General features: G+C 38.2%; 2 protein-coding genes across 2 annotated transcripts; both read left to right on the forward strand.

Moving 5' to 3' along the window:
• The first annotated feature begins 8,723 nt into the window (after positions 1-8,723).
• Positions 8,724-10,571, forward strand: LOC115629075. The gene is made up of 2 exons (XM_030525391.1): positions 8,724-10,037; positions 10,431-10,571. Exons 1-2 carry the CDS (start codon positions 8,724-8,726, stop codon positions 10,569-10,571), a joined length of 1,455 nt encoding a protein of 484 aa, XP_030381251.1.
• Positions 10,572-13,793: 3,222 nt separating this feature from the next.
• LOC115629034 (uncharacterized protein KIAA0513) lies at positions 13,794-20,056 on the forward strand. Its single transcript, XM_030525336.1, has 7 exons — positions 13,794-14,480; positions 17,871-17,937; positions 17,997-18,110; positions 18,173-19,066; positions 19,295-19,694; positions 19,763-19,857; positions 19,922-20,056. Exons 1-7 carry the CDS (start codon positions 14,292-14,294, stop codon positions 19,990-19,992), a joined length of 1,830 nt encoding a protein of 609 aa, XP_030381196.1. The 5' UTR covers positions 13,794-14,291; the 3' UTR covers positions 19,993-20,056.
• Positions 20,057-24,617: the final 4,561 nt, after the last annotated feature.

Genomic DNA, 24,617 nt, shown 5'->3' on the forward strand with positions numbered 1-24,617 from the left:
CTGCAAATGAAAATACTTGATGCTTCTCAACCATCTGCTTCTGCGGGCCTTCTGCGCAGATTTGTTTAGAGCCTTTCCGATTTACAGTCCCAGTCCGTACTTATGGTTATCTGTTTAAAAGAAAATGTGAAAACCTCTGTCAAATTGCGTGGCAGATCTGCAAGATAAGTTGAAGTTTACCAAAATATCTATGCAAATCAAACTCCAGAGCTTCAGACTGTGAGTGGAAAATTTGTGGAATTGTGACCATATGTTGGAAGATTTTGACAATACACGAATTAATGGAAACCAGTAGCTAAGTTTATACGAATTATACAGTACCTGGCCGGAATGTCGCGTTCGTTGTTGAACAAAAAACAACAAAATTGTATCAATTTAATATACTTGTATATTGTATTTGTAAGAAAGCGACAATTTCCACATTCTGAACTGTAGCTACAAATTTTTTGCATACACATTAAATCGATCTGACTTCAAATACAATTATTTGCAATCTGTTACTGACTCTACAAATTTTGAAATATCGTAAATTGGTTGGTAAATCATTTCAAGGTTTTCGAAAAAAAATGCATCGTTTTTTTCCAACTAAATGGCTTATAGTATCCTAAATCCTTTTAATAAATCCTTTTAATCCTAAATCATCTAAATCATTTTAATACGTTTGGCAAAATCAAACTTTACTCACGCCAAAATGCATTCTGTATAAGTATATCTATATACGTGTATACGACGAGTATTATAATTAATAAAATAATATACTATATTGCTAGTATTTTACCTCTTCAGCGCAACATCTAGAGGAAATATCAAAGTGTTCTTTTTTTGAATAACATTTCCTTTTAAAAGCATTGCAGTCTTCCGTTTATATAGTATCTATTGTTGTTGGCTTTTCAATTTTATTTTGTAGGCATATAGAACACACGATTTAATTTCAGGCTCGCAGATCATTAGATCATTACCAATTCCTGCCTCATCTAACCTTTCCTATGTGCAGGCAGGATTAGTAATGATCCCACTACACATTAATGAATTTATAATTGCAGACAGCCCGTACTGTAATTTTATAGGTGAGTTGGCACAGGTCGCTTCGGCCTATTTATTTATCTAATTTGTACAAATAAGGAACACTGAGAATAGTATAAAGAATTGGGAAGAACGGAAGTTTTCGTGCACATAACATTCGATAATGAGCGTGGAGGATAATGTCCCTCTTCATGGGCTTAAGAGTTCTAATATGTTCTGAGACTCAAACGGACATTTATGAACTAACACAAATCATTACCAGCTTTCCAACTAAATCGAGCCAACTTTTAGAGAAATGAGTCGAGCTATTGCTGAAAACCTTTAATTTATTTAGTAATTGTAAGCTATCGGCTCTATATCCATCTCTCACATTAATGAAAATCATTCGCCCACACTTACGTGTATATACGAGTATACATCCGAACCGTTTTGCATTCCATATCCCTGGGTTCTACACAACCTCTATCAAACTCTATATGTTTTATCAGACGTGCGGCTGAGTGACTGAAAATTAAGTTGCTTGATGCACTTTAGATTAAAATGCACTTTAAAGCCGTTACGACACATCGGTGTCTGTAATTAATGCTGAAAAATATTGCCAGAGGTAATGTTGGACCTCAGTTTCTTTTTTAAGTTCAGCGTATTACATTATGGTCGGATTAGCAGCGCTACTACTTTTAATAACCCCAATCCAGGGTCTTTTGACGGCCGATGTGGTGTCGAGTGAGGAGTACTCATTGACTTGGTTGTATGGTTTGATCAAAAAAATGCACGAGGAGCAACCGATTTCGAGCTTGTTGCTTATGCAACGAAGACATCATGCGGATTGCCTGCTGCGGGATTTTAATATGCCGGACTGGCCAGCACTCCGTCTTGACGAGCACGGCAGACTTGATGTGCAGATACTATTCGACCAGGAATTTCTGGCGGTGGTTTGTATGCGAGATTATTCGGAGCCCATCGAGCTGACCGCGTTGGCTTACAATCTGAATCGCATGCGAGAGACTCGCATTATTGTTTGGCTGCAGGCTGAAACCGAGGGGGAAGCTTTCAATGGTATTTCGAAAAAGGCTGGGGAGCTACATTTTGTAAACCTCTTGCTGTGCCACGCAGCACCCACTGGCTTATTGAAGGTCTATCGGCTTCTGCCATTTCCGTTCCCGCGCTTTGAACCCATTTATAATGTGGATGTGGGACCCTATTTTCGCAGATCCTGGACAAATTTCGGTGGAATAACTGCACGCGCACTTCCAGATCAGATATCCCCAGGTACCTTTATCGTAACTGATTGGCGCACTGGCGACCAGCGCTTGAGTGGCCGTGTTGGAAAATTTGTAACCACATTCACCAAAGGACGAAACATTACCTTAAAATATACCCAGCCCGTGGAGGCTGGAAAAGTGATTCTCCCAACTACACTAGAAAATATGACGCATCATGGAGAGCTAGATCTACCGCTAAGTGTTAAATTTCGTGGCACATCAAGGCCAAGGCATGGCATTGAATCATCTGAACTTGTTGGCTTGGTTAACTGGATCGTAATCGTGCCCTGTAGACAGCTGTTGGATATTCATGGTGTCTACAATATGTTATTGGAGGAAAATTGGGTTTTCTTCATACTGGGAACATACGTAGCCTTTGCAATAATCGAGACTTTAATAGCGGCAGCGGAGTATTATCTGTACCATCAAAGACGCAGATTTGATTGCTACGGTCTTTTTGTGAATCTACGGGTATTCTGTGGCCTACTTGGCTTCGTTATGCCAATTCAAAGCTCGAAGTGTGTGGCCACGCGCCAATTAATTATGATTATTTGTGTATTTGGTTTGGTCTTCAGTAATTTCTTTAGCGCCAAGCTCAGCACCTTGATGACAATGTTTCCCCAGTCCAGTGAGATAAATACATTCGAAGACTTGGAGGCAGCACAAATTCCTGTTATATTGGACCCACTTACTCATGGAAAGGTTGTACAAGAAATTGATGCCGAGTTTTTTACAAAAAACCTGACGAATACCCATTTTTTGCCATACGATAAGAGAATGGAATTAATGTTATCACTTAATAATAGTAATGCCTATGAAATATTTTCAAATTCTTGGATGGCTCTAAATGTATATCAAAAATACTGTGGCTTAAAAGTATTTTGCAGAAAGCCTGCACTTCATTTTGCCAATGGTTTGCCGTACGGCTTCTTTTTACCAGAGAATTCCATTTACAAGGCCGCCATAGATGATTACATACATACGTGTCAAAGCATGGGCTTATTGGACAAGTGGCAGTCGGAGTCCTTCATTGACTTAATGCATCATTCTACGCAATCTCAAAAAAATGCTATGATTGCCACTAACGATTTTCAGCCTCTATGCTTTCGCGACTTGATGTGGTTGTGGAAATTACTCCTTCTGTGCTATGCCGCTGCTATTCTGGTATTTGTGGTCGAGTACTGTGTGGGCTACTGGCAAAAAGGGGGCTCCATGAATGTCGTGGTAGTGGTCTAGTTGCTTAAAGCTCGATTTTGAAGCGTCCTATAAAATATTTCAGCACAATGGCACGTATTTTACATCAGCAATCAAGAAGTGGAAAAGCTAAATAATACTACTAGTTCGAGTTATCACATTTTGCACTTAAAAGCATGTCGATCTAATTAAAACAATACATATTTTAACAAGTATTGTAAAGCAACCATGAAGAAAAAAATATATACAAATATTATTCACCAAATTTCGGCTTACTGGGGGAAGAGAGGGGAGGTGGAATATATAACAGCCAGAAGGAGGCGTGGCAGACCCCACAAAGTATATATATTCTTGATCAGTATGACAAGACTGTTGTTGGTAGCCACAAAAGAACCCTCGCATGTCTGCTGTGTGTGTGGCCGGACTAATGAACATGACGGTTCGGTGCATGTGCTTGAGGGTTTCGTGGCTATGACGGCGGTTCGATATGGTTTTGATATTAGAAATTAAATGCATTAAAAATATATATCAAGCACCAACACAAGCACCAGCTGCGTTACCATTCGTCTAGTATGCGAGGTTTGTTTGAGTCAAGGTGAAATAGAATTTATATAAATGTAGTCCGGCTTGGTTTTAATTAGTGAGATGGCAAAAATCAATTTATTTTACTCTTGTAAAGAGTAAAGTCCGCAGAAGTTTTCACATAATTTCGTAATAAAATTCAAATGAAAATAGTTTTGCAAAATCACTTCCAGTTCAGAAGCCCCCCAGTGTGAAATAAATATACAAGATGTATAGATGCTGTCGGGATAAGACTCGATTGCCGATAACTGGTTATTGAGCACGGACTGTAGGGAGTGATAATTAAATGTTGTTTACAAAAATGAATTTAATTTAACAACATTATATCTGTTTCACGTTCAAATGTATAGAAAGCGTAAACATTTTATTATGGCTAGTGGCTTTTAATTTATAGCAATAAAACCAAATGACTTTCACAAATCATTTTATCAAATTATTTTTAGTAATATTATATTTACCATTTGAGCTCCAATATGTTTAACACTATTTGCAGGAAAATAAGATTCTTAGTGCCTCCTCAATTTCAATTTCTATAATAAACTGTAAATCCAAAAAATTTACGAGCCTACAAATGTATATCTCATCAACTTTCGACTTTTCGAAAACTTTACTCTTCTCAGCTTTTCATATAATTCATAACAATTTAATAATAATTCATAATAGTTTGCGACTCAGAAGTTATTTAGCAGAAGGTATAATACTTAATTGTATCTGCAAATCACATTGTATGTATGTACAAGTAAGCTGACATTGGGAAGATTAAGACCATATTCATAATCTCTTTGCATTTATTTTTCAAACCTAAATCGGTAGCAATTAAGTTTAAGACGAAGTTTCTTTTCATATTGTCACAGCAACTAGTTTTTCCTATCATGGAGACTTCATTGCATGCATTCACTGCATGAACAGTACTTGCAACATATGTGTGTACTTTAACATTCCGTTCATTGTTTGCCAATCAAATTTATTGACGGCTCACACTGCGTATACGCAATACAACGATTATAAGACATCAAAGACTGCTCAGTTCAATTACTTGGCCCATTCTCGTAACAACAAGAACGCCCTCATAATTTGGTATCAACAAAAAAAAAAATGTGCAAAACGATTATGGCCACTAATAACAATACAAAATCCATTAAAATATCTCGGCCATAGCTAAAAAAAAGAAATAGATACATTGGAATATATTGGGGAGCAGGTGCCACCTGTGGTTTCTGTGGTGCGAGCAAGGAGTCGTTTATAACTAGGCCCCACCTAATTTGCTTGCACAACGTGTGGTATGAGTAATAACAACGGCGAGGAGTGTGTTCTGGTGGGAGGGTACCGCATATTAGTATGCGATAATTATAACTATAAGCCGTAATGAATAACAATTAGGGCTAAAAATAAATGGCGCTAGTACGGATTTGCATGAAGTGGAGAGGCAGCGAAGCACCGTCCCACATTGTTTTGATAAGGCGCCGGCCCAATCCTGATGCTGCCGCTGCCGCTGTTGCTGCTGACCTTGCCAGTTGACGTCGACTGCGGCGTGGGCGCAGCAGCAAAGGCGGCAGCAGCATGCATTGACGCAACGCTTTTCACATTATCCATATTCTTCAATATTCAGGCTTACTTTGTCTTGGGCACACAGTGCGTATAAGCAATATTGTTGTACACAGTTGCATTTCTCAGTCTATTTTAAGAGCACTGCACTTATCCATAGGGTTTGTAAATATGTCACTGCAGCAGAAGAAATACATATACTCGTAATTATGAGTATCGCCAGCCCCGTTGTTTTGGGCATCTTCAAGTGGCTGTCGCTCGGCTGTTGCGTATGCCCTGGGAGCCACACACAGACACACAGACACACACACACACAGACTTAGAGACACAAACACTCAGACACTCAGACATACACGCGACATACGCGCACGATTTTTATTTTTATAGAACGTCTTTCGGAACTATTTTTAAACAGTTTTCTTGCTTTCGACATGTTTATTGCCTATATTCGCTTTTTCAGTAGCAAAATCTTTGCAAATTTTAGGGTAAAAAAGTGTTTATTGATTATTTACTGAATGCCTTGAACTTTTTTCTTTTGTATTGTTAGATCGATTCATGAATTCCCCCTTGAATTCAGATTTTGTTTATTTTTAGAAGCACTTCAATTGGTTTTCGTTTTGCATATTTGTGGCATTTGGTATTGAACTTTTGCGCATTTAGATTGCGGCCTATCCATGGGACTGGCCTGCCTGCACTTACATAATCTGATCGTTGATTGTTCACTTTTCCGCGCTCCGCACTCAAAAATTGACACAGCTAGCAGGTAGCACATTCATCGATATAGATACATGTATAGATACTTATATGTATGTGTCGATATAGCCACTAGCCGTTCCTTAACAGCATTTAATATCTTTTTCTGCTGCGGTCTCGTTCGGCGATCGTCTCCTAACAAACTGAGCTGTCTTCGAATCTCTAAACAACATTTTACTGCAACGATGTCGTCGAGGAAGTCAACGCAGAATTATTCTCATTTTGCGTTTATGTGTCTCTGTATCTGTCTCTTCGCACAGCTATTTTCAGTTTTCAGAGTTCCTTTTTCTTCCATACGGATTTTCTAAAATCTTGCTGACTATGTGAGTGTTTGTGTTTGTCTGTCGGTGCCAATGTTTTAAATAATTTTTTGTTGTTAAACATTTTTGCGTGCGTTTCTGTGTTGGCGGCGTTCTACGTGTTCTGTGTTTGTTAAATAATTTATTTGTTTTATTGCGTTCGTTGCTCAGCTTGTCGATGTTCTTCCTGTATTTTGTTATTTTCTTTGGCTCAACGGCTTATTTATTTGCATTTTAAATTTTCGTACGATTCGTTGAAATGTGTCTACCAAGTAGTTGAAGCAGTAGTATAACTTTTTATGAATGGTTTATATATTTACAAAATTTTACTTGAACTTAATTCTATATACTGTTGAACAAAATCGAATTCAAATGCTTTCGCAGCTTTTTGACTGCAAATGAAAATACTTGATGCTTCTCAACCATCTGCTTCTGCGGGCCTTCTGCGCAGATTTGTTTAGAGCCTTTCCGATTTACAGTCCCAGTCCGTACTTATGGTTATCTGTTTAAAAGAAAATGTGAAAACCTCTGTCAAATTGCGTGGCAGATCTGCAAGATAAGTTGAAGTTTACCAAAATATCTATGCAAATCAAACTCCAGAGCTTCAGACTGTGAGTGGAAAATTTGTGGAATTGTGACCATATGTTGGAAGATTTTGACAATACACGAATTAATGGAAACCAGTAGCTAAGTTTATACGAATTATACAGTACCTGGCCGGAATGTCGCGTTCGTTGTTGAACAAAAAACAACAAAATTGTATCAATTTAATATACTTGTATATTGTATTTGTAAGAAAGCGACAATTTCCACATTCTGAACTGTAGCTACAAATTTTTTGCATACACATTAAATCGATCTGACTTCAAATACAATTATTTGCAATCTGTTACTGACTCTACAAATTTTGAAATATCGTAAATTGGTTGGTAAATCATTTCAAGGTTTTCGAAAAAAAATGCATCGTTTTTTTCCAACTAAATGGCTTATAGTATCCTAAATCCTTTTAATAAATCCTTTTAATCCTAAATCATCTAAATCATTTTAATACGTTTGGCAAAATCAAACTTTACTCACGCCAAAATGCATTCTGTATAAGTATATCTATATACGTGTATACGACGAGTATTATAATTAATAAAATAATATACTATATTGCTAGTATTTTACCTCTTCAGCGCAACATCTAGAGGAAATATCAAAGTGTTCTTTTTTTGAATAACATTTCCTTTTAAAAGCATTGCAGTCTTCCGTTTATATAGTATCTATTGTTGTTGGCTTTTCAATTTTATTTTGTAGGCATATAGAACACACGATTTAATTTCAGGCTCGCAGATCATTAGATCATTACCAATTCCTGCCTCATCTAACCTTTCCTATGTGCAGGCAGGATTAGTAATGATCCCACTACACATTAATGAATTTATAATTGCAGACAGCCCGTACTGTAATTTTATAGGTGAGTTGGCACAGGTCGCTTCGGCCTATTTATTTATCTAATTTGTACAAATAAGGAACACTGAGAATAGTATAAAGAATTGGGAAGAACGGAAGTTTTCGTGCACATAACATTCGATAATGAGCGTGGAGGATAATGTCCCTCTTCATGGGCTTAAGAGTTCTAATATGTTCTGAGACTCAAACGGACATTTATGAACTAACACAAATCATTACCAGCTTTCCAACTAAATCGAGCCAACTTTTAGAGAAATGAGTCGAGCTATTGCTGAAAACCTTTAATTTATTTAGTAATTGTAAGCTATCGGCTCTATATCCATCTCTCACATTAATGAAAATCATTCGCCCACACTTACGTGTATATACGAGTATACATCCGAACCGTTTTGCATTCCATATCCCTGGGTTCTACACAACCTCTATCAAACTCTATATGTTTTATCAGACGTGCGGCTGAGTGACTGAAAATTAAGTTGCTTGATGCACTTTAGATTAAAATGCACTTTAAAGCCGTTACGACACATCGGTGTCTGTAATTAATGCTGAAAAATATTGCCAGAGGTAATGTTGGACCTCAGTTTCTTTTTTAAGTTCAGCGTATTACATTATGGTCGGATTAGCAGCGCTACTACTTTTAATAACCCCAATCCAGGGTCTTTTGACGGCCGATGTGGTGTCGAGTGAGGAGTACTCATTGACTTGGTTGTATGGTTTGATCAAAAAAATGCACGAGGAGCAACCGATTTCGAGCTTGTTGCTTATGCAACGAAGACATCATGCGGATTGCCTGCTGCGGGATTTTAATATGCCGGACTGGCCAGCACTCCGTCTTGACGAGCACGGCAGACTTGATGTGCAGATACTATTCGACCAGGAATTTCTGGCGGTGGTTTGTATGCGAGATTATTCGGAGCCCATCGAGCTGACCGCGTTGGCTTACAATCTGAATCGCATGCGAGAGACTCGCATTATTGTTTGGCTGCAGGCTGAAACCGAGGGGGAAGCTTTCAATGGTATTTCGAAAAAGGCTGGGGAGCTACATTTTGTAAACCTCTTGCTGTGCCACGCAGCACCCACTGGCTTATTGAAGGTCTATCGGCTTCTGCCATTTCCGTTCCCGCGCTTTGAACCCATTTATAATGTGGATGTGGGACCCTATTTTCGCAGATCCTGGACAAATTTCGGTGGAATAACTGCACGCGCACTTCCAGATCAGATATCCCCAGGTACCTTTATCGTAACTGATTGGCGCACTGGCGACCAGCGCTTGAGTGGCCGTGTTGGAAAATTTGTAACCACATTCACCAAAGGACGAAACATTACCTTAAAATATACCCAGCCCGTGGAGGCTGGAAAAGTGATTCTCCCAACTACACTAGAAAATATGACGCATCATGGAGAGCTAGATCTACCGCTAAGTGTTAAATTTCGTGGCACATCAAGGCCAAGGCATGGCATTGAATCATCTGAACTTGTTGGCTTGGTTAACTGGATCGTAATCGTGCCCTGTAGACAGCTGTTGGATATTCATGGTGTCTACAATATGTTATTGGAGGAAAATTGGGGTTTCTTCATACTGGGAACATACGTAGCCTTTGCAATAATCGAGACTTTAATAGCGGCAGCGGAGTATTATCTGTGGCATCAAAGACGCAGATTTGATTGCTACGGTCTTTTTGTGAATCTACGGGTATTCTGTGGCCTACTTGGCTTCGTTATGCCAATTCAAAGCTCGAAGTGTGTGGCCACGCGCCAATTAATTATGATTATTTGTGTATTTGGTTTGGTCTTCAGTAATTTCTTTAGCGCCAAGCTCAGCACCTTGATGACAATGTTTCCCCAGTCCAGTGAGATAAATACATTCGAAGACTTGGAGGCAGCACAAATTCCTGTTATATTGGACCCACTTACTCATGGAAAGGTTGTACAAGAAATTGATGCCGAGTTTTTTACAAAAAACCTGACGAATACCCATTTTTTGCCATACGATAAGAGAATGGAATTAATGTTATCACTTAATAATAGTAATGCCTATGAAATATTTTCAAATTCTTGGATGGCTCTAAATGTATATCAAAAATACTGTGGCTTAAAAGTATTTTGCAGAAAGCCTGCACTTCATTTTGCCAATGGTTTGCCGTACGGCTTCTTTTTACCAGAGAATTCCATTTACAAGGCCGCCATAGATGATTACATACATACGTGTCAAAGCATGGGCTTATTGGACAAGTGGCAGTCGGAGTCCTTCATTGACTTAATGCATCATTCTACGCAATCTCAAAAAAATGCTATGATTGCCACTAACGATTTTCAGCCTCTATGCTTTCGCGACTTGATGTGGTTGTGGAAATTACTCCTTCTGTGCTATGCCGCTGCTATTCTGGTATTTGTGGTCGAGTACTGTGTGGGCTACTGGCAAAAAGGGGGCTCCATGAATGTCGTGGTAGTGGTCTAGTTGCTTAAAGCTCGATTTTGAAGCGTCCTATAAAATATTTCAGCACAATGGCACGTATTTTACATCAGCAATCAAGAAGTGGAAAAGCTAAATAATACTACTAGTTCGAGTTATCACATTTTGCACTTAAAAGCATGTCGATCTAATTAAAACAATACATATTTTAACAAGTATTGTAAAGCAACCATGAAGAAAAAAATATATACAAATATTATTCACCAAATTTCGGCTTACTGGGGGAAGAGAGGGGAGGTGGAATATATAACAGCCAGAAGGAGGCGTGGCAGACCCCACAAAGTATATATATTCTTGATCAGTATGACAAGACTGTTGTTGGTAGCCACAAAAGAACCCTCGCATGTCTGCTGTGTGTGTGGCCGGACTAATGAACATGACGGTTCGGTGCATGTGCTTGAGGGTTTCGTGGCTATGACGGCGGTTCGATATGGTTTTGATATTAGAAATTAAATGCATTAAAAATATATATCAAGCACCAACACAAGCACCAGCTGCGTTACCATTCGTCTAGTATGCGAGGTTTGTTTGAGTCAAGGTGAAATAGAATTTATATAAATGTAGTCCGGCTTGGTTTTAATTAGTGAGATGGCAAAAATCAATTTATTTTACTCTTGTAAAGAGTAAAGTCCGCAGAAGTTTTCACATAATTTCGTAATAAAATTCAAATGAAAATAGTTTTGCAAAATCACTTCCAGTTCAGAAGCCCCCCAGTGTGAAATAAATATACAAGATGTATAGATGCTGTCGGGATAAGACTCGATTGCCGATAACTGGTTATTGAGCACGGACTGTAGGGAGTGATAATTAAATGTTGTTTACAAAAATGAATTTAATTTAACAACATTATATCTGTTTCACGTTCAAATGTATAGAAAGCGTAAACATTTTATTATGGCTAGTGGCTTTTAATTTATAGCAATAAAACCAAATGACTTTCACAAATCATTTTATCAAATTATTTTTAGTAATATTATATTTACCATTTGAGCTCCAATATGTTTAACACTATTTGCAGGAAAATAAGATTCTTAGTGCCTCCTCAATTTCAATTTCTATAATAAACTGTAAATCCAAAAAATTTACGAGCCTACAAATGTATATCTCATCAACTTTCGACTTTTCGAAAACTTTACTCTTCTCAGCTTTTCATATAATTCATAACAATTTAATAATAATTCATAATAGTTTGCGACTCAGAAGTTATTTAGCAGAAGGTATAATACTTAATTGTATCTGCAAATCACATTGTATGTATGTACAAGTAAGCTGACATTGGGAAGATTAAGACCATATTCATAATCTCTTTGCATTTATTTTTCAAACCTAAATCGGTAGCAATTAAGTTTAAGACGAAGTTTCTTTTCATATTGTCACAGCAACTAGTTTTTCCTATCATGGAGACTTCATTGCATGCATTCACTGCATGAACAGTACTTGCAACATATGTGTGTACTTTAACATTCCGTTCATTGTTTGCCAATCAAATTTATTGACGGCTCACACTGCGTATACGCAATACAACGAGACATCAAAGACTGCTCAGTTCAATTACTTGGCCCATTCTCGTAACAACAAGAACGCCCTCATAATTTGGTATCAACAAAAAAAAAATGTGCAAAACGATTATGGCCACTAATAACAATACAAAATCCATTAAAATATCTCGGCCATAGCTAAAAAAAAGAAATAGATACATTGGAATATATTGGGGAGCAGGTGCCACCTGTGGTTTCTGTGGTGCGAGCAAGGAGTCGTTTATAACTAGGCCCCACCTAATTTGCTTGCACAACGTGTGGTATGAGTAATAACAACGGCGAGGAGTGTGTTCTGGTGGGAGGGTACCGCATATATTAGTATGCGATAATTATAACTATAAGCCGTAATGAATAACAATTAGGGCTAAAAATAAATGGCGCTAGTACGGATTTGCATGAAGTGGAGAGGCAGCGAAGCACCGTCCCACATTGTTTTGATAAGGCGCCGGCCCAATCCTGATGCTGCCGCTGCCGCTGTCGCTGCTGACCTTGCCAGTTGACGTCGACTGCGGCGTGGGCGCAGCAGAAATGGCGGCAGCAGCATGCATTGACGCAACGCTTTTCACACCGTGCGGCCAAAGAGAGAGCAGCGAGAAAAGAACCGAGTAGAATGTTAAAGGCACACGAGCCGACTATTACATACCCTGGACTCTGTACTATTATATACCTGTACCTGAAAGCAGCCATAATTTGATTATTTGAAAATCTTTAAATTCCAAATTGATTTGCAATATATCCACAAATTTTTTGTACAATTGTGAAAGCAATATAAAAGTGTAGACATGTGCTAGCAGATCAGAGTGGCTTTCTACTGCCTGTAACACACTGTTGCCCACACCTCATATACTCTGCGACCCTTCGCTTACAGGGTACAATAAAAAATCAATGCCTGCGTCAAGACTTGACTCTCTCTCTCTCTCTCTCTCTCTCTCTTTTCCATTCTCTCGCTCTCAGCTGTTTGGTGCGCTCGGCTCGCATCGTAAACAATGGCGTCTACAAATGCCGGCTGTGGTTTTTGTTGTTTGTGTGAAAAAGCTCAGAAAGCTTCGCCTCGTGCTTTTATAGCATGCGGTAGCTGTGTGAGTGTGTGTGTGTGTGTGCTTGCGTTTGTTTGGAGGGCTGGCTTGCGTTGTAAGCCAACCAAAATGAAAATGAAATTTTGCTGCATTTGCGCAGCGCCCGTTGCAGGAAGTGAACGCATGTGAAAAATATACATATACATATATAGTATATAAATATATGTATATATGATTCGTGCTGCGTGCGCGAAAAGTGAAAATAGTTAGCAGAAATTTTCATGGGCTTGGCAGATGTTGCGTGCGCATAAAGGGCGATATTTTCATTTGATGAACTCCTTTTTAGTGCAAAATTGCTAAAAGTTTAACTAATAGTTTGAATTCAATATAAATTTGCGTGCGCGTTTTAAAATATAAAAGTGCCTTTAGTTTTAATGAAGTCGAAAAGGAATCCAAATAAAACTCATAACTTGTGAAATAGAAAATTGTTAAAACAATAACCAACCAACTGAATTGAACAATACTATAGTGGAAAACTGTTGTTTTCACCTAAAATTAATAAGAAACTACATGGACAATATAAATAGCTTTATATCTACATACAGAAATGTTCATTTTTTACGCGACTGCGGAGAAATAAATGCGAAATAAAAAACTTCCTAAAAGGGGCAGAAAAAATGCAACCCAACCCAGCCTCAACCGCAAGTCAATGTCACATTGGCTCCTTCGTCTGCGTCTCCACTAGCGTCTCTGCTCCAGTACATGCCACAGCGGTGGATTAAAATGCGCCAAAACTACAACAACAACAATAACAGCAAACAGCTGAGACTGCCGCAGCGCAGCAGCCGCACAACAAACTTATGAAAAATCAATACAACAGCAGGCAAAGCCGCAAAAACGTCAACAGTCGACACTGACACAGACAGGGCTGTGCACGCGCGCTCCTCCACGCCCACTTTTTAACGCCTCTATTGTTGTTTATGTGTCTGCTTAAAATAGCAAAAAATTATGCACTAAAAAGCCGCCTCCATATGTTGCAGAACGGAATCGGAAACAGAAAGAAATAAAAACTGAAAGCCAATAATAACAATCTACAAGCCCACTAACCATCCCAACTAACTAAGCAACTAACCGTACCGTAATAAACGATAATGGTGGATGCCAAACCTCCGCCCACACCAGGCACGCCCCCCGTCGCCGCCGCAGCGACCGCCTTCGCCGGCGAACGTTCCAAAATCAAACTGTTCATGGAACGTACCCCCAGCATTGGTGCCCTCAAGTCAAAGTTTTTAACCGTGCTAGGCAATAGCAATGAGCTACTCAATGGCATATCAAATAAGGTAGGAGTTTGCAATTAGTGATGGGTGCGTGACTGTAATCGGAAGCACATCACTTCAATATGTACTTATTAGGCATACATCCTCTATGTTAAGGCAACTAGGTAGCTAAAGTAATAAAGTGAAAAGAGTGCGCTCACAAGTTTGTCTGAAGAGCTATCTGACAATAATTATTACCAATAAGGCAACTGCTTGAACAGTTGTCAATCCCCACCTTAAGCGCGTGCTTTCGCAGTGGGGTTTTCCTAACCAAGAAAATCAACGAGTTAATGGTTATAACAATAATTCTAAATTTTACCTTTTAATTGTTAACTGTACTTCTTAAAGCAGCTATAGTGCTAATTGTTGTCTAGTTTGTTCAGCATACAATGTTTTGCTCTTCATTGTCTGTAACAGCAGTCTTTTCCATATGGAAATGCGTGAAAAGTTCTTAATTTGATGGAAAGTAGATAATTTTATTGTGTCCAATTATCATTACATCAAGTTCCTGAGGTTCATCCACGTAAATATTGAAAAATCAACTGAATATAAACGACTTAGCCAAGCTTTCTTTCAGACACTGATCAAATATTATTTGGGGCTTTGAAATGTTATAGCAACCAATATTATCGTAAAACGCATTAGAATTCTTCAATTATTTTTAAGCTAAGCCGCTCAGCTGAGAAATTAAAGGACATATACATCTAATTCTGTTTTTACACGATAGATTGGTTCCTAAAAAAGTCCGTTTAAAAAAAATACATTGATCATAAGCAAAATTAATCGTGCTAAATGGAATAAAGTCGTGTAACCATATATAAAATATTTGATTTTCAAACCGTGCTACATCAAAATCGTGTAAAAAATACCGTGTAAAAACAGAATTAGGTGTAATTACCTTTAAATTAGCAACTCCGAACTGTTATTAAAAAATACATTGATAAAAATGCAATTCAAATATCTAAGAAAATATACAGATTACAGACCCTAACATATTATTAAGAAATTCAGGTGTTGGGCTGCCATCTGTAGTATTGGAATACAGTTTACAAACATTGTTTTGTGTATGCTTTATTATTCGATATTCCGCTTACATTTCGAAAATTCGAAATATCATTCGGTTCACACTTTATTCACATGTTTATCATGTTATCATTTCTTCTAAAATTACAAAAAGCCTACCGTTAGGGTGTTGCCAACTCGATATTGTTTGTTAATTTCGCCCTCACGTTATTATCTGAAGCTCGTCTCTAGCTGGCTACACTGGCAGCCTTGATAATGAATAACAGCAACAAGAACGTTGAAGCATAAGCTGAATTCATTGCATCGCCGCCCTGTTCCCTCCCCCGCACCTTTGCCGCCATCCCCTCCCTGATTGTCTCTGGCTATGCTACGCATTGGCGGCAATGCAAAAGCAACTGACACTTTGATAGTTTGTTGTTCTTGTTGCTTCCGCTTTGTTGTTGCACTCAGTTGACCTTCAATTGATGCCATAGCACCATCACCAGAAACCATTAGCAGCAGCAACAGAAGAAGACGTTGCTGGTTGAGGGGGGTGAGGTGAGGTGGAAAGAAAGGGGAAAGGGGGAGGCGCACGCTCAGCTGTTTCCATTGTACTTGACTGTCAGTTTTTGTTGTTTACATGCTCTCTTTTCGTTTTCCTATAGCAGCGCTGCAAGTTGATGGCCATTGTCTGTCCTTGATTGAAATTAATTATATATATTACCGACATTACATGCCACCTCTAAGCCAGTGCTGATGTCTACATATATGTAGTAGTTCTGTCTGGGTGTGTTAATTATGCATCTTGCAACTGCTTATATCGGTGCTCCGGCTCCTGCTCCTTGTTTTGTTCAATGCCGCCAGACTTGAGCCTTTAAACTTGTAAGAGCAATCAATTAAGTTGAAAGCAACTTGCAGAATGCCAAGTTCTTATGAGAAACATGGGTGTTTGCCCAACACTGGCAAAAATTGGAGTGCAGTTTTTCAAATGTTCAGCACTTGGTGCAAATATAATGTTACAGATTTAGGAATAAATTACCTGCATTTAAAATACATTTAGTTTCGTTTCTTAATTCAAATTTATTTTAACAGAAATTTGTAAAATTTCGTAATTATCTCAATATTTAAAAGATACTTCAATTGAAAGAACCAATGCTATAACAAAAAAAGTTTTGCTATCTAAATAAACCATATTCGAATTTATATTGCAATTCTTGCAACCCTAAAGTAACTTGATGTCAAATTTATTGTCTCTATTGAAACATAGCTGTTAACCTTTTTTTTAATCTTTCAGTTATTAATATGTTATCAATGTTTGTATTTAAAAAAGTGTAATTAAGAGATTTCGATTATTAAAGTGTTGTGTACCAAATGGAGAGTGAATAATTAGTTTAATAATCTAGAGGGAAGGAGCAGCTTTAGTCTTTTGTTTATGGTACTATTGCCAAGTAGATTTATGGCCAGGTTGTTTTTCGTGGTCAGAGATCCGCTTCGTGTATCTGGTGCTGAGTCTAGCTTCTTAATCTCTGATTTCAGGAACACAAATTTTTGATAAATGTCCTTGTTAGTGATGAGCGGATGAGATTTGAGGATTGCTGTCAGTTTTTTGTTTTGTAGATGTGGATGTCATACTTGTATATCCAGACTGGCTAGAGGCTACTCATATAAAGCTTGTTTCTTCATTATAGCATAGATTTTCTGCTCATATTGAGAAATTATTATTTAATTTGGCATCCTTAATCAACAGTTTCCAACACTCGAAAAAGCTTTATTCGTAGTCAACACTGATAACTCTCTCTTAATAGATTTTTGTGCTGTATTTCAGAAAATTGTGATGTTTTTAATAATTTATTAAGGGCTACGGCCAGCGGAAATATTTTCCATATGCATTTCTAGCATAAATTTGCAACTTTTATTAACTTCAATTCGTAAGTGCTGTGTTTTGATTGTGAAAATTGTTACCAATGTAATCCGAAAATCCAACTTCTTTTGGAAGCACTCCCCGAATAAAAATATCTGCAAAATCCTAATCATTTGGATTTTCGAAAGCACCTAATTAAATTTTGAAAACAAGAACCGGGCAGGGATCTATGGATTATGTCCTACGAGCCGAACCTTTATTAAAGTCTTAAGTCTGGGGTTTAAACACAAGCTCAAATATTTTGTAAATAAAGCATTGTTAAAATTGAGATCAAAATATTTAAATATGTTTATGTTTTGCGATATTTTGCATAAAATTGAAATTAAACATATTTAAATCTGTTGACAATTCAGGTTTCTAACCGATCCAAGTAGTTATGATCTATAGCCAGAATAACTTTAAAATACTGAACAACTCTAAAAACTCATACAAAAATAAACGAATGTAAGCAAATGCTTGAATTTCTTCTTCAATGCTTTCGTTATTTTCAGTTGACACTCAGCAGCAGCAGCAGCGATTCGGATTACTGTGACGATGATGACGAGGATTTGCCGAAGTGTGAGTAGTTTTAAGGACAAATAATACCCATAACCAATCCAAAAACTATTCCCTTGCAGTTGATGAGACAATCGACTATACGAAAATCGACTTTGAGGCACGACGAGTGAAGGCGAGACGCGCACATGAGGAAATTATTTCGGGCCGCTATAGGCAACCCAATTTGGCGCCACGTACGGACATCTGTGTAGTCAGGCTCTGAATCATCTATTAAACAGGCTTGTCTCGTTTCCAGGACCTCGACTGGAGCACACTCGTGGTCGCAATGCACACAAAACTGGCGCGGGAGGCGGCGCCTTGCGTGACAGCACTCCCTCGTCCAGCTCGACTTCCAGCAGCGATGACAGCTCATCAATCTCGCTGCCCGGCCAAGTGGGCGCCCGCTCCCACATCAGCAGCACGACGCGTTCCAACTCCATAGAGTCGCGCCACTCGGGCGGCTACGAGCGGCCACGCGCCATAGCCGGCGCTCGACGCAGCGAGCTGGACATGCAGAAGGATACGCAGCGCATACATGAAGTACTGGAGGCACCACCGCACATAGATGTGCAACCGCCCACGGATGGTGAGCGAGGCGGTGGTGGTGGTGGTGGCGGTGGTGCTGGGCTAACACAGCTGCGTCAGCTGTGGGGCAACTCCAGCAACTCGATGCGAGTGCCAACTCGCAGCCGCACCTCCAACAGCAGCACACTGACCAGTCTGCGGGACGAGCCCGACCAACAGCTCGCCAGCCCGAGCATGGACTCCACAGACTGGCGAAACTTTATACGCTCCGAGTCGCAGAACTCGGTGCCATCGTGGGCCTCCTCCATTAGCCTGGACTGTCGTGCTGGCGAGGAGCCCGTCAAGGAGTTCATGAAGCATTTCACGGAGCTGTTGTTCAACAACTGTGCCGCTGTCGATCTTGAGCTGAAGTCAGAGTTTGGCGTCCTGGTGCGTCTGGAAATGGGTCGCCAGTGGTTCACCCGCTTCCTCAGCGATCAGCGCAGCAAGTCGAAGCGTTTGAATGTCCTCACATTTCAAGCTCTGGCCCAGTATTTCGCTCTAACCTTGTTCGAGTGCGGCGAGAGCGAGGATTATGCACCAGCGGCTGTCCTCATGAATTTATGTTTCTTGTTCTACCATGAAGGTAATTTCTTTTGAATTTAAGCTCTTCAAATTGTGGTTCTCAAATGATCCGAATATTCAGACATATAAGCCCAGCGATGTTATTCTTTTCTTACTATATATAAGCAATCCTATTGAATTATTAATTGTAAAATCAATTAACTCGAAACGAGAGGTTTCCCAATTTTGTAGACTGGCTGGAATTTAGACTTTCTTCGCGTAGACCGATAATACCTTTTGATGCTTTCAGTTGAAGTTCCTGGCTCTGAGCCGTATCGTGAATATTTGTTCATCTCGTTGCGCCAGCAGCCCATTTGGCAGCAGTTGCGTTTCTGGAACGCCACTTTCCACGACTCTCTGCAATCGGAGCGCGAACATCGCCATTCGGCACGTCTGCGGCGGCAGGAGCGACGTCAGCAAAAGCAGAAGCAACGGGACGAAGCCACCGGGGCAGGGGCAGGGGCTGGGGCCGGCGATATATCCTTGGCGAAATCGATGCGGAAGCAAGCGGCTGATTCCTCATCCAGCTCCTCACATCACAGCAATGCTGCGGTGCAGACAAACGCCAAGGAAATGCGCAAGCAGAGTAAAGCAAGCATTTGTCCGCAAGCGGCCAAGGATCAAGAGGACATCGCATTTCGGCAATTAGGGTAAGTGGTCCCTGGGGGTCATAAATATAAAATGTGACATTTCCGCTCTTTATTTTTGTGCCGCACAGTGCCTTCACTTGTAATATGCACTCGCTGGGAACTACCCAAGAGTTGAGCCTAGAATTTTTGAAAAAACATGTGGTGGCGCTTAACTTATCGAAAGGTTTGTAGTTAATCGATTATCGATTACACCCATTAATACTTCCATTCTACTCCAATCTCTATAGATAAGGCCAAGCTGATAAGAGACAATATCTATCGCATGTATCATGAGACCGAACTTTGGGGCGCTAAATAAGCCTAAGCCTAAGCACTAACCATACAACATATAGATGCGTCATTTCACACAACGAAAACGTCCCATCGAAATTGTTAGCGACAGCTCCCATAGCTGTTCGGGTATTTGCCGAATGGGAGCTGTCGCACTTCGGCTATGAGCCGACTGGGAGCTGTCGCATTCGTGCTCTCTGTGAGCGAATTTCATTTCATTCGCAGAGAGGCAGTCTACAGAGACGGTCGGTTCACGCCGCTTATGCTCTTTGTATGTGTGCGTGCACATATATACATGTATATGTTTATATGCATTTGTGCATTTGGTCTTTTGCTGTTTGCGAGCAGCAGCTTCAATTTCGTTTTCAGATTTTACCTGCTACATGGGCATCAGAATTTCATACACTGTTGCCATATTTCTGTCGCATTGTATTTTGGGATGCGTATGCAAGTGAAGTTTGTCAGTAGTGTATGGATTTCTCATAACGCCTATAAAAGCACACATACATACAATTACATACATATTTATGTGTGCAAATGTTGTGTTCATATGCAGACACTTCATATATGAACGCATGGCAGTAGCCTTGACATTGTCATGACCTGCCTCAACTTATATTTATGCACAAGCAATTTTATTGATAGACTATTTCTTATTTTTGTTTGACTTGCATATTAATTACAAAATATTTGGTAAAAATGTCAGTTGGCATTTAAATCAAATTAATTCAAAAATATTATTTTAATATAATATATTTAGTTTAAAAATATATTATTTTAAAAATGTCGGTTGGCAATTGGCCGATATTTAATATGAAAATAAGTACATTTAAGGGTCGCAAAATGTGCTAAAATTTGTAAAACAAGTGTAATTAAATAAATAAAAATACATACATGTATATGTTTATATGTATGTATGTACATCTTTTGATAATTTAATATATATTGTTTTTTTTTTAATTCGCCGCTCAAATTTGTTACCGATCTAATATTGTATATGAGCAAACATATTACATCGGTTGAGTTTAATCTCATCATGTCCAAAATGTTGTACATGAAAGTCTTGACATCAACAACAGTATCTGGGAACTGTGCCCCCGATGAAGACCCCGAAGGGTCAAATCAATCATCATCAGAGCTAACATCTTCTGAAGATGATGATTTGATTTTCATTGATGACGAATTAGAATTAGAATTGGCTATAGAAGCAACAGATTTGAATATTCAAGACGCTTTCAATGAGAATGCTTTGCGTTATTTTGCAGGGTATCTCTTGCATAAGCTCTTGAAGAAACACGACTGCAAAGTGTGTTCAAATCTGTTGAAACCGTCCGATGAAGTCCAATGCACTTCCGAGTATTTAATACTAAATAAAAACTTCGGTTACGTTAATAGTAACCTTAAACTTATGATGATTTTTTTACTTTAATTAAAATACACTTTGATGTTTTTAAACGGTATTTCGAGACAAAGTCTCACAGATTCCATTTGAAAAAAAACAATAGTTCAAAAATGCGTATTCATTACATCAAAGTTAGATAAATACGCATGCTGGTTTTCAGAGTCTGGTCCGTGTTATAATCACAGAACTCAATTGCTTAATGAGTTCATTTTGATTTTAATTAGAAAAAATTGTAAATGGATAACAGATGGGATTGCTGGTAGTAAGAACTCCAGGGTAGCTTTAAATAAATTAAAAATAATTAAGCAGTAGAATTTTTTCTTACTTTATGTTTAAATAATAGCAAATATTAAATATTTACATGTTAGTTAATACACTAAATAAGGTAATATTAAGTGGGGAACATGGATTTGACTTAATTTCAAACACTTATAAATAGTAATTAAAATGTTATGCATTTTTGAAATTAAGTCATTTCAAGTCGACTCAAAGGTCCTATTATTTTACGACCCCATTAAAATGTTGATGGCCTCCACGTAGTGTTCTCTGGATACCGATGTAATGTGTTTGCTCATATACAATATTAGATCGGTAACAAATTTGAGCGGCGAATTAAAAAAAAAACAATATATATTAAATTATCAAAAGATGTACATACATACATATAAACATATACATGTATGTATTTTTATTTATTTAATTACACTTGTTTTACAAATTTTAGCACATTTTGCGACCCTTAAATGTACTTATTTTCATATTAAATATCGGCCAATTGCCAACCGACATTTTTAAAATAATATATTTTTAAACTAAATATATTATATTAAAATAATATTTTTGAATTAATTTGATTTAAATGCCAACTGACATTTTTACCAAATATTTTGTAATTAATATGCAAGTCAAACAAAAATAAGAAATAGTCTATCAATAAAATTGCTTGTGCATAAATATAAGTTGAGGCAGGTCATGACAATGTCAAGGCTACTGCCATGCGTTCATATATGAAGTGTCTGCATATGAACACAACATTTGCACACATAAATATGTATGTAATTGTATGTATGTGTGCTTTTATAGGCGTTATGAGAAATCCATACACTACTGACAAACTTCACTTGCATACGCATCCCAAAATACAATGCGACAGAAATATGGCAACAGTGTATGAAATTCTGATGCCCATGTAGCAGGTAAAATCTGAAAACGAAATTGAAGCTGCTGCTCGCAAACAGCAAAAGACCAAATGCACAAATGCATATAAACATATACATGTATATATGTGCACGCACACATACAAAGAGCATAAGCGGCGTGAACCGACCGTCTCTGTAGACTGCCTCTCTGCGAATGAAATGAAATTCGCTCACAGAGAGCACGAATGCGACAGCTCCCAGTCGGCTCATAGCCGAAGTGCGACAGCTCCCATTCGGCAAATACCCGAACAGCTATGGGAGCTGTCGCTAACAATTTCGATGGGACGTTTTCGTTGTGTGAAATGACGCATCTATATGTTGTATGGTTAGTGGCCTAAGCCTAAGGTATTTCTGGTCTCTTATCGTAGTTAATTGTTTCTATTAATCTAGTTCTTTCAGCACCACTACAAACTAACCTAAATCGCGTTTCAAATTTCGTCTTAGCTCAAGCTAACTTTTTGTCTTTAGTAAAAAGGGAAAGAAAACTTAATACTTTATGCAGTTAAAAATGCTGTTTTTAAATCAAATTTTTAATCAACTTGTTGACTAAATTGTAAAAGTAAAATATTGAAAAAAATAAGAATATCAACATAAAAGACAAAAAAAGTGAAGTAAAAAGTTAGCCTACATGAAAATGAATACAATATTTATATCTTTAAATTGTGATAACAATAATATTTTGTGATTACTTTATATAAATATATACTATATATGTATGTATAGAAATCCAAACTAAGACACAACATAACATAATATCGCAGAGGCAAGAACAAATTTCCAAATATAACTGCAGAATATTTAATAATTGTTGTTACCAATAAAGTTAAACACAAAAACATGCAAATAAATAAAGAATTTCTACTTGAAACAAGAACTATATTAAATCTTATTATGCTTCATTTAATTACAATTTGTGATTTTTGATTGTTCAAAATCAGCAACTATTTTAACACCAACACTATTTAGTCAGTAACACAATTTATCCTCGTGGTGTGGTGCTGTGTCCAGGCTAAGGTTGCGAGCGTACTGCAGTTGCTCTCCAACCTTCCTTACATATGTGCTCAGTTGCTGCAAAACTAAATGTAGTGTATAATAAAAAATAGGAGAAGCTGGGAACTTATTGGGTATATCTATTACTCCTAAATGATTTGTAAAGAAATCTTAGACGAAGGTATACCTTCAAATAATGGAAGCAGCAAATAGCAACAAAATTGGAACTAAAATTTTGTTTTAATACCCTGTACTTAAGGGTAAAAGGGTATACTACTTTAGTGCGAATGTATGTAATACACAGAAGGAGGCGTGGCAGACCCCAGAAACTATATAGACTAGTACATACATTCTTGATCAGCTAAACAAGTCGAGTCGAAATAGCCGGCTCCGTCTGTCCTTATGAAGGATTTCAGAAAAAATAAGAGCTAGAATAACTAAATTAAAAACAAGTAAAAAAGCTAAAGTCGGGTGTCCCGACTTTTAAATACTCTGTACATATGTTTACAATAATTATAGAAAATAAAAAAAAATTAAGAAAATAAAAAAAAAAATTTGATCGATTTTACCTCTCTCGGTATTCGAACTCACGTAAAGGGTGTATAATTGCACATTTACATAGCAATTGCGTCTGTGTGAGTGTATGTATGCCTATGCGCATCAATTCGTGTCTGTGTAAGCATTTTCGCAGTCAACCAAACAGCAACATCAACAACAGCCGCGGGCAGCGCTTGAGCAGCGCTGCAGCAGCGCTGCATCAGCAAATATATTTATGGCTATAACTTCTTGTTAAATCGGTCTATAATAATGAAATTTGGCATACGGACACATAATAACTAACTGGGGGTATTTCCAAAATTTTAGTTCGAAATTCCAAGAATTACGGGAGTTACGATTTGCGGGGTAGAGGGGGGAGGGAGGGGAATTCCAAAATATACATTTTCTGCGTATTCACATAAGGCATCTGGGACTAAAATTTGGTGTTCCTAGGTCTTATAGTCTCCGAGATATAGGCGATTATACGAATGGAAAATCGGGAAAACCCCCATAGGGGGGAAGTGG

This window comes from Scaptodrosophila lebanonensis, unplaced genomic scaffold, assembly GCF_003285725.1.
Source record: "Scaptodrosophila lebanonensis strain 11010-0011.00,11010-0021.00 unplaced genomic scaffold, SlebRS2 tig00000131-arrow-arrow-pilon, whole genome shotgun sequence".
Taxonomy (NCBI): Eukaryota; Metazoa; Arthropoda; class Insecta; order Diptera; family Drosophilidae; genus Scaptodrosophila; species Scaptodrosophila lebanonensis.

What these genes read in the sequence shown, in the direction of transcription:
- LOC115629075 (XM_030525391.1), top strand. Translation starts at nt 8,724, where the DNA reads ATGGTCGGATTAGCAGCGCTACTACTTTTAATAACCCCAATCCAGGGT. An exon ending in ACCCACTTACTCATGGAAAG is followed by an intron (nt 10,038 to 10,430) that starts GTTGTACAAGAA and finishes AACGATTTTCAG; the next exon opens with CCTCTATGCTTTCGCGACTT.
- LOC115629034 (XM_030525336.1), top strand. Translation starts at nt 14,292, where the DNA reads ATGGTGGATGCCAAACCTCCGCCCACACCAGGCACGCCCCCCGTCGCC. An exon ending in TGACGAGGATTTGCCGAAGT is followed by an intron (nt 17,938 to 17,996) that starts GTGAGTAGTTTT and finishes ATTCCCTTGCAG; the next exon opens with TTGATGAGACAATCGACTAT. An exon ending in GCAACCCAATTTGGCGCCAC is followed by an intron (nt 18,111 to 18,172) that starts GTACGGACATCT and finishes TCTCGTTTCCAG; the next exon opens with GACCTCGACTGGAGCACACT.